At 39.8% G+C, this 11,003-nt stretch overlaps 1 protein-coding gene across 1 annotated transcript in view; it reads left to right on the forward strand.

Annotated features, from left to right (window-relative positions):
• Positions 1-4,823, forward strand: part of LOC114063496 (gamma-aminobutyric acid receptor subunit alpha-5-like) — a 26,438-nt gene extending 21,615 nt beyond the window's left edge. Inside the window, exon 6 of the mRNA XM_027895805.1 lies at positions 4,616-4,823. Within this exon, the coding sequence (XP_027751606.1) occupies positions 4,616-4,823 (208 nt within the window). The remainder of the gene's footprint in view (positions 1-4,615) is intronic.
• Positions 4,824-11,003: the final 6,180 nt, after the last annotated feature.

The raw sequence follows: 11,003 nt of genomic DNA on the forward strand, positions 1-11,003 counted from the left end.
AGCTCTCTGTTTTAATTTGTTTGCATACTAAAGCTAGTAGCTGATAAGAAAAAGCAAGTTTCCACTCTGTCTGTGGGCTCCCCAGGCACGTGACTGCCCTCACCTCTTGCCTGGCAGCTGCAGATAATGCTCCAGAAAGTGTTTTTCTGCACTTTCAGGGTAGGAGAGAGATGACAGCTTTGCTCAGTCTCCCCACTCTTTTCCCTTGCACTGAGGGAATCACAGAGACAGTTGAGGGGTCCCTGCAGTACCCTAAAACAGGGTCTTGCAGGACAGGATGCATTTTGTCTCGGGGACTTCTACTGAGGGACATTCACTTCTCCTAGAAGCACACTCACTGCAAATGTCTGACTCCCTAATACGTGCATTTATTTCCTTGCCACATCCTTGACTTTAACACCACCTCCTTTTCCTTCTTGTTAAAAAGGAATGGTCTCTTGAAAGCACTGTCATGCTTAATTCCCCAGTGGAAATTGTTGAAGGTGACTTTTCTGGAGTGACGAAGTCTTGCTGCTTGAATTGTTGTGCTTTTCTGAGAGGGATATTTGTTTATGTGTCTTGAAACAGAACTTCAGTAATCACTTTATGTTCTTAAAGTAAAGGCTATATATATATAATGAAGCTTTGATAAAGCTTTCATGTACAATTATAGATGACAGATTAAATAATTTGTAGACCTAACTTTTTTTTTTTTCCAGATAATTAAGGTATGCAATAGCATTTTGTTGGTTGATTAACATTTGGATAGTAGTGTGAGTACTTGGAGCATTATGAAAGTGAAATTTTGTCAGTAATAAATCAGCAACTATCGTCAGGGTTTGTTACATTTTTTATGTGAATAGGGCCCCATTAAGTCAGGGAGAATTTTACCATTATCTTCAATAAAATCAGACTTTCATCCTCCCATTGCAAAGGACCTTTTAACAGCTGCCTATCATCTTGTCATAAACCCTGTTTGAGTGAAACTAATCTTATAGGGATTTTATTAAGACAGAATGATGGTGGAGGAGGGAAGCTTTTAAATGCTTCTGTTGAAAAGAGCTACCTTTGAGAAATGCTTGTGCTGTGACAGAAAAATCCTGGTATGGGCACTGTCTCTAGCTCAGATAACTGCTGCACTGAGCACAGCAAGATCATTCTGGAGTCACCTATTTAAAAGATTAGGCAAAGGCATCAAAGGATGCCAAGACCTCCTTTCTCTTTAAATAAATGCAAACTAGGAGTAATGTTATTATAATCAGCTGTGTAAACTAGAATACGCAAAGGGTGCCTAATCTTGGTCACAGTGTTAAAAACCAAAGAGTGCAAATATCACCCCAGGTGATATTTGAAAGAGTAGACCTAGATACAATTTTTTTTGTGAGTCCTGAAGCTATGATCTGAATATATAGTTTGTACTCTGCATCGAGGAGCAAATCTGTATGCAGTGACCCATGCTTCCTGCTCCCAGAGTGTAAGAGATGGCTGCTGTGCTGCTTTTATTTCTGCACACTATAGAAAATCCCGTCTCTTTGAACCTGGAGTCAGTTTAGTGACTTTGTTTTTTAGGTCCTCACACAGTAATGAAAAGCAGCTCCAGCTTGGCACAGAACATCCTGCAGAAATTCAGGGTGGTGACATTTGTGCTGTGTAGGAGAACCCACAGTCAAGTTTTCTTACAAGTCTCCTGTCAAATTTTTTGTCACGTAGGCCATTACAAGACACTTCAAAATCCTCTGGTAATGCACACTTTTGTAGGAGGTATCTAAGGAGAGTGTTCAGCGAGCACTTTAAAAGCACCTAAGAGGCTCAACTACAAGGTTTTTAATAGCATGTAACAAAGAGCATAGCCAGTTCACTTGTTCAAGATGGCCAGACTAGGAGTGGTCCTAAGACAGAGGTACTGGAAAAGGAAGGAAGGGTGCAGATGTCACTGATAGAGAGCAAAAAGAACTTTTTCATGGGAAGAATTCGTGTTAATGAAAGGAAAGGCTGTACCCAAGCACATTCACAGCTGCTAAATTTGGTACTCCCTACCCCCAGGATAGACCCAGATGACTGCAGCAGGCATCATCCTTTTAAGGGATGTGCCGCCTTTTGCTGGATGAGGAATTCAGAGGGGACAGAGGTGTAGCCCTGGCACCAGAAGGATTCTGGGGGCTTTTGAGTCAGGTAGTGGCAGCCAGATGCCCTCCAGCCTTATCTGCTACCCTTTCATTTAAGACAGGCAAAAATAATTTCTGGAGGGACTTAATTAAATTCCACTAGGTCACAGTCTCTGTACAAATCATCTTCACTTCTCTTCCACATTTACAGTTGATGAATGTCTACAGCCTTCCTCATTATACACAAGGGTTATTTCCAGAGATGCAGACAGCAGGATACAATTCATAGGACAGTCAGATGAAGCAGAAGGTCTTATGCATAATTTTGCTCAGAATCTTCCTTCACTTCCTGATTATACATCTGTTGTCTTTATAAGATGGATATAGGGATTCCCTCCCTCAATATTTGCAGATTACAAGCATGTATATTTAAATGTTGCAGCCTTTCGAATAACATGCTAAACTTTGGTAGAAAAAGAAGCAGGAGATGCAGTGCAGTAAAACATACCAGCTTTCTTATGGACTCTGGGAACAAGGTTTCTGAATTTATCAAGAAAATTAAATTTGCAGTGTTTAGCATGGAAAATGTAACAATGCATTGGAGGGATGGTAACCTTGCTTTCAAGTACCCATTAGAGTGATTTTTATGAAAAAGATGCAAGGTCTGGATGGGATGCTGGTAGAACCACCTTGTAAAATTCACCCACACAGCACTCTTGGTGACTTTGGCTTTGCTGGCTTTGGTGCCCAAGGGCATTCTCCACTGCAGACAACTGCATATTTGAGTGATCTTGAAATTTCTTTTACAAAAATAAAGCCCAAGGAAAGTTTTGCCTAAGGGCAGGTATCTCAGGCCTCAATAATTTTTTTTCTATATTTTGGCCTCCTGTCTGTTCTTACAAAATGGTACACTATCTCTGTTCTGGAGTTTTTTTCATTTGCTTTTTATGGCATGTTTTCTTTACATTTTATATTATTGTGTGCAGTTTGCCTTTTTCCCTTCCTGTTTCCCAACTTATCCTCGGAATATGATCTCAAGCCAATGATACTATTACATTTTTCTGTGCTTATTTTGCCATTTCCAGCCTTTGGTAAAGCTCCAGAATTTCTCTGTGTTGGCAGAGAGTGGAGCTGTTTCCCCCAGTTTATTTTCTATGTAGCTGGAGTGCCCTGGCAAGGCATCGTGTTCTCTTGAAGTGGACTGGCTGAACACTGTGCCATCTGTAAACAGATTGTTACTCTTTACAACCCCCTTGGATAGAAGTTTTTGTAGCACTTTGGGGTGTTAATAGGAAGCGGTGAGTATATATAGCTGGGGAGTATGGCTCTGTGTTGCTGTTGTGATAGGAAAGTGTACTTTTGCATTCTGGTAGTAGGGTGTTGTGGATTTCTTTGCAGATATTTGCTCCCCAGGCAACAGTTTTCTAAGGAACCAGGATGCCCTCCAGCAGAGCCCCAGCACCAGGCAGTCTGTAAGGTTTCGGATATCTCTGGTCTGTTGCCTCTGAGGTGGAATAGCAGCATAAAATGAGAAAGCCATAAGGTTATTCATAATGTAAAATGAGATTTGCATCCTCACTCTCCTGAGGAAACTGTGTATTATGCAAATATCAAAATGGCATAAACAAAACAGTTTTTACTAGTGCTAGAAGTAAGCTTTGGCTCTCTTGATATATTTGATGTATTTGACTCACTTGATATCAGTATAACTGATGCTGCACTGCTCAGAAATTTGCCTCAGACTTTTTTTAGTGTTCAGCTTGATCTGTCAATCATACAGAACATCCATAAGACATGGTTATATTTTCCTATGAGTTTTTCGTTCCCTACCACTAAATCCTCTCTAGATCAAGTGGCAAGGTAGTCTAGGATAGAACTGCTTCCCTAGGCAATACATTGCCTAGGGAAGATCACCCTGTTGTTTTTTCCTGACAGGATGCCCAGGTAATTCACAGTGTGTTAAACTGAAACGGACTACCCCAATACAATGTGATTTCCACAGAAGCTAACTATAGTGCTACATATATGTACTTGATGATATATAACTTTATATATAGTTATAAATAGTTATATTATCTACTTTTATTTATAATTATTTGGTTTATGTATTTAAATAGTTACATCTACATATAAAGTCAATGCTTCTTTATGTCTGTAACAGTGCTCTACCCAGGAGTCAAACTCCTAGTCCAGTTGCAGTATGTACAGAAAGGAGATAAGTATAAGGTGTGTGGCACAAGCTCCATCACAGAGGTTTCTTCACGTACTAATAAGAAAGAATGGTCTTACTGGGACACCTTACATAAATAATATCATTTCACGTGTCTCAGTGTTACTAGATAAGGCCTGTGGCATGCACACACGGTGGTCCACCTGGCTTGTCTCACATCCAGTTTAACTAAGGGTTAAACAGGAACAAGGAGCCTTCAGGCAAAGCTTGATTATGGCAGCACTCAGGTATTGTGGTGAGAGGCCTAAAGAAAAGGTGCAGGGGAAAAAAAATCATGTGTTTTCTTTTTACTCCCCTACAGATTGACCATTTCTGCTGAATGTCCCATGCAGCTTGAAGATTTCCCCATGGATGCACACGCTTGCCCACTAAAATTTGGAAGCTGTAAGTTCTCTTCTGAAATAAGAAATAGAAATATGCCTTGTTTTCTGTCTTTTCTTATTCAGCCATGTCTCATACAGATCTTTCACCCTCTCCCCCAGCACTCCACTTTTAACACTACTCATTAGCACCCCCCAGTCCAACTCCATTGCTGCTACTCTGTTGCTCCTTCTCCATAACTGTGCTTTATCTGTGCCTGCTGCTTTTCAACTCATGCTTGCATGCTCCATGATAAGCAGTGAGCTGATGGATGATACGTCTTATATATACACATCAAGTGTAACAGCCACTGTTAGATGGAGTTGTAGATGCAGACAGCTAAGATGGTAACTTGGTTTTACATTTGTAGTAAAACAGAGCTTTCACTGGACTGACCACATTGATGTGCAATCAATGTGGTATTTATATGAATCAGGCTTCAGTGCAATATCTGCATTGCATATATTAAAAGAGATCTAGAATATTAAAAGAGGAAATATCTTTCCATTTGGCTTTAATAAATCCAGTCCTGTATCCTGTTACATGATGCGGTATACACATGTATCTGTATATATGCACACATTATTCTAAATTGTATGTTGAATGATGATTTTTCCTCAATTCCTCTAATCCACCACACTGTTGCCTTGCCAGAAGCTTACTTTAAAAATAACCTCAGGGAATCAGTTATATTTAAAAACAAAGCTTTTAATTAAAGTACAAATGAGGCTATTACAGTCAACCTTTTTTTATTATTATTATTGTTTATTTTCGTAATCCAATCAGAGCTTCCAGGTGCAATCAGTGTATTTGAAGACTTTTGATAATTACCAGGCAAGGCATTTTGCTAAGCCCTGAAGCCACCCAACTTCAGCATTTTGCAGTGTTTTTCAGTCGTATCAATTTAGAGTCACTAATCCTAGCAAGATTAAGCTTTGCTTTTATCGTCTGTATCTGCCCTGATTTAATACTGACTATACATTGTCTTCTGGTGATCATACTAAGAAGTAAAAATACTGTTTAGAGGAACCATTACCAAATTACCAAACTTAAGATAAACTGATTTCCTTTCCCTCTTCCCATCCATGTAGACCCTGTTTCATCTGAATGTATTTTACAAGGTCACTGTAGGTAGAAGTGTGTTCACTGTCTTCAGCAGCATTAATTTACAGCAAAGCCTATATATATCTGAAGGTCCATACACCTTTATCCTAAAAAAAAATTATATATGTAAATCATCCACTTCATTCCAAACTTTAAAAAAGGGAAAATATCTCACAGAAAACTGTAATTATTTTTATATAAGGTTAAACAAAAGCTCCCGGAAAGAACTAATAAGACGAAAAATAAGTTGTCCTTCCTGGTGTTACTTGTCCTTTACTGTATTGATAGATAAAGTTGAAGTCACACCTGTTGGTCTGTAGTGTAGACTATAGAACTAGTATGTTGCATAATTTTACGAAATCTTGCAAAATACGCAATATAAAACTAAAAGATACATATTTAAACAAAGAGCCTGATGCAGCAGAGATCTGAAGCTCAACCTTAAAGTCAAATGGATGCTTCAGTGTATTAATAGATTAGATGCAGAAATTTCTAACTGTCCATATAGTAAAGACACACAAAAAAAGCACCCCAACCAAACATGCAAGTGTATGAGATAACATTACAAGATAACCTACAAACACTTAGAAGAAGTACCCAGTAATCTGTCTGAATGTAATTGTTCTGCTTGTGCCAAATGTGTTACATATTAATCACTCATTAGCACACAGGTAATTTTAATCCACGCCAAAACTAGCACTGAAAAATTGTATTTTAGGCACTGAGGGGTGAATACAGTTTTAGTTTATGCTCCTTGCCATGCTCAGAATACAGTCCTAGAGTACATTTCATAAGTTATTACAAGTCACCTTCAAGTTCTCCCACAGTGTGTAGACATGGAGACATTTGGTCTGTGCTAGTCACACTAGTGGCCTCTGCAGTAAATAAATCCATAGGAACAAGCTGTAGACAAGCTATTCAGCCTTGGGAATTTCTGTATTACTGATCTGACCACTCACTAGTAATTTACTGGGATTTAATATGCAGATGTTTGCAAATAGCAGCCAGTAAATCAGGGTTTATTGAACTTGCCCAGATGTATTTTAGGAGAACACAGTATTTATTCCCTATTTACAGCAGTATGGGTTTGCATTGAGTCATCTCCAGGTTTGCAGCAAGACAAAGCCTACAGGGGTATGATACACAGGCACATATATACTTTGTGCTTTAGTTTTTCTTTGTCTTTTCCCAAAGAGTTTCTTTTTAATGGTCTTATTTCCTAGAAGGATTTTGAAAAGTATCAAGGAGTAGCATCAAAGTAAATGTTAAACACATTATCAGTGGAGATGGGAGAGTGGAGAAGAGACTAGTGCTAACCAGTCTGAGGGTAGAGAGAGCAGGGCAGCGAAATGAAACAGCCGGCACACAGGCAAATCATCAGCAGAAAAGATGCTGAGAAGTGATCAGTGTCACAGCAGAAGCAGGAATAGGTTATTAATTTTCTGGCTGCATGAGCGTTCACTGTGTTTGCTGTAATTCAGCAGGCAAAAGGCAAAAATGTGCCTGATGTTTCCTTCATTATTAAAGAGAAAGAATATTAATCTTGCTCACAGAAATAAAGGTAAATGTTGAATTCTTATGTCCCATGTGACTGGTTTCTTGCTATATTAGAATTGTGGGAGGTTTTATGGGCCTAGGAAACATTATGTAGCAACAGAATATTTTGTAGAAGTAATTAAAAGAAAGGTCAAATTCACAAAAAGGGATACAAAGTTACCTGTTTACACCACCAGCCTTGATACCTGCCAGGCCGTTCAAATGCCAGCTATAGTAGTATTTTTTAATGCTCTGTGGCACGTTGTGAAAAGTAAAGAAGTTCAAGGATGGCTTTTCACAAACTTAAAAGAGCAGATTTTAGTTGATCTTCTCTCACGTACGACGCCCCACTGCTCAGAGATGGCAAGATCAGGTGGGTCTGCTCCAGGAGATGCACGTCTGCAGGTACTTTTCCTTTGGGCTTGTATCCCTGCTGTGGGTCACGACAACTGTAGAAATTATCCTGCAGAAGTCTCATTCAGAGGGAACTGGGGATGGTGCATGAGCACAGGCTCTAGGGTATCTGCAGCAGGCTCTGCTTCCTTTGAATCAGGAGTACGGTCTGTCCATTACCTCATGGTAATATGGGAAGGATGCTGTTTTCTTCCACGGCCAAGTTTGAAATAAACTTTACATTGCAATTCTAGTGCTGACCTCTATTCTAAATAACTTTACCAGTCAAACAGGATCTGATGAAAATTCCTGATGCCAGACACAGTTGCACAAGGAGCACCTTAGCCTAAGAAATTTGTCCTTACCCCTAAGCTATTTGTGGTGTGTGTGGGAGGAATTAGATAAAATAGCAAGGACATGAGAGCTTCACAGCTTTAATGTTTCACCTCTTCCACTGATGGGCCCTAGGAATACATTAAGAGTATCATTTAGTACAGATTCAAAATGCCCCTATGTCACCAGGTAGGTAAGCATTATTATCTCTAGGGCAGCTGAGACAGAGAAGTTAATTGACTTTCTGTAAGGTCATGCAGCAAATCAATGTCAGAAAAAGGATTAGACTCAACTTCTTTGGTTGGAGAAGCAGATGTCTAATCCACTAGACCATGAAGGCCTCTGCCCAGGCAACTGACTTAACTCCTAAATCTCATTTTACTCATGTGTTAATTATATCGGTGTTGCCCTGAAGATGAATTAGTTAATGGCTATTGGTGAACATTACCCGGTGCTTTGACAATGTCAAATACTGTAAAGTGGTGTCTATTTATGGCAACTGTCTCTTGAAGACACAGTGTCTGAGTGCACAGTTATGAGATCTTGTACTGTGGAATAACAAATGCATGAAGCAGCTGCCAACTAGTCACTCAGCAGGCAAAAAAAAACACCTTCAAAAACAAAACCTACGATTTTTAGAGTAAGTAGAGAGTTTAATGAACATTCTGAAAATAATGAAATCCCCAAGCTCATCAGCAGAGGAAAAACAGGCCTGATGAATTTTTAGTCAGACATGAAGGTGGTGAAGGTTGATCACTGTTGATCAACAAGGGAACTTGACAACTGTTTATGAGAAAATAGCACTAGGTACAATTTGTGGTGTCTGGAGAAAGTAGTTAACATGGTTTATGTACGTCTTCCTTTTTAACAGCTCAAACTAAGTGACAGTATGACTTTTGATAAAGGAAATTACACAGGCTATATCTGTAGCAGGAGGCACACTGCAATTATTTTCCTCTAAGAAGTCTGGTGAAGTCAGAGTAATCAGTAGACAGTAACTTCACCAGTACCTCAGGATTTTATCGCAAAGTATTTAAGGGAAATTTCCCCGATGATATTTCCTTCTAATGCAGAGAAGGCACTGAGGTGAAAGTGTTTCTTGATTTTATGCTTCCTCCCATTAGCACCTGCAAGAGCTGCAGGAAAACTGCAGAGGTTGGAAGGAGAACTTCAAAACAGAATCCTTCTAAACAGACTCTAATTCTCGATTAGTAAAATGTGATAAAGAAGTACCCAGCCCCTCAAAACCTGTGTGTAAGAGTCTTGTGTAAGAATATAATTAAAGGAATAAGAAATAAAGACAAATGTTAATTTTAAGAGACTTTGAAAAGGAGGAATGGCTCTTTGGAAGATTTTCATAGGTTGCTCCCAGGGACAGCTGGAACTGCAGTCCCATGTATGGAGGCAGATTTTCTGTTACTCATCTCTTCAGACGGTCTGAAGAGAGTCCTGAGTCTATTCCTGAGAGCAGAGACAAGCAGCATAGCTTGTTGACTCTGACTGGATGTGTTAGTGCATTCTTTAAGAAAGGACACATGGAGAGAACCATAGAGGTTCTCTGTGCTGAGCAGCAAAGTTCAAGACTAAGTTGTGACTGAATTTAAGGCAAAAGCCTCCTAATATAGAATGGATAGCTTTGGCAATGTTCTGTTCATTCCTGTAACATCTTCCTTTACATCTTCCTGGGGTCTGTCACTGCTTCCTTAGACATTCCATTGCAATGGACATTGAAAGACTAAAATACGGTGAAGTTAGGTGAATACTAAAACTAAATATTTCTAAGACATTTGATATATTTTTCTTCTTCCTCTTCCAACCCCATATGACCACCAGCTACTAACTGCCACTTTAGTTGGAATACTTTTCCCCTAACTTTTAGCTGTTTAGAAGCTAGATCTCCAGAAACAATAAAGAGATGCTTATGGCAGCATCAGAGAGGCAGTCTAGACAACTAGCTTGAACCCCCATTGTAGTTTTACTTAAGTAATCATACTAGCTAGCTACTAAAGCAGAGGCATCTAGCCTGAACTAATTTTCCATACAACCTTTAGAATGAATGGATGAGGTGGAGACCACCTAATGGTATTACTATTATTTTCCTCTAGTTTCCTTGGAATCAATGGACACGTGACTTGTCGTGGGACTGTGTTGTTAAAAAAATTAAATGTCATAGTGCAGAATGAACACAGTGATTTGGCCCACATCAAAGGCCTTGCATTGACAGCCAAGCCTTAGGGAATGGGCAGGGTGGATCTATGACAATTTCAGATAGACAAACATGCCACAGTTAGTTGTCTAGAATCCCTTTATGGCCACTGAAAGGAAGTAAGCACCTCTGCAGTTAGATTCATTAGAACTAATGAATTTTTGATACCAGCCTAAGGATGAGATGAATCATATTTTAGAAGTTCCTGCTTTCCTGCACTGCTAGGTCAGAAGTTGATAAGTGTATGGTACCCTAGTTGGTGTAACTTAGACATCTATTTTTCTCTGCATTGCTACCTCAGAAATACAAAACCATACTTTGTTCAGAAGAAACAGTCACTGCTGTAGATAGTGAGGTATTGCGTTGTGTTGGCGGTGAGCTTTTGTATCTCTCCTATGGACTATTTTCAGTATTTTTGCTGGAAGTCCCATTTTTTAAAGGATCTTAATGAAACAGTCAGTAGGAATCTTCACTATTGGGACAACTACCGTTTCTGCAAGCATCTTTTATGAGCTGAGCTATTTCTCCTGCATTGAGTGCAGTGGGTTATAACAATAGGGGGGAGCCCCCGGTGGTCCAGGGGAAAATTCACTGCACTGTCACTGCAGAGACCCGGGTTCGATTCCCGGTCGGGGCCCCTCCCCGGGCAGATGGAGCTCGTTAGCCCTGTAAGGCAATCCATCTACGTCCTGAGGACCTCGCTGCCACCGTCCAAGCGTGCTTGGCCCCGGCAGATGAACCTCAGGATTAAAGGGTG

This window comes from Empidonax traillii, unplaced genomic scaffold, assembly GCF_003031625.1.
Source record: "Empidonax traillii isolate 1590-97213 ecotype Southwest subspecies unplaced genomic scaffold, ASM303162v1 scaffold469:size586335, whole genome shotgun sequence".
Lineage (NCBI taxonomy): Eukaryota > Metazoa > Chordata > Aves > Passeriformes > Tyrannidae > Empidonax > Empidonax traillii.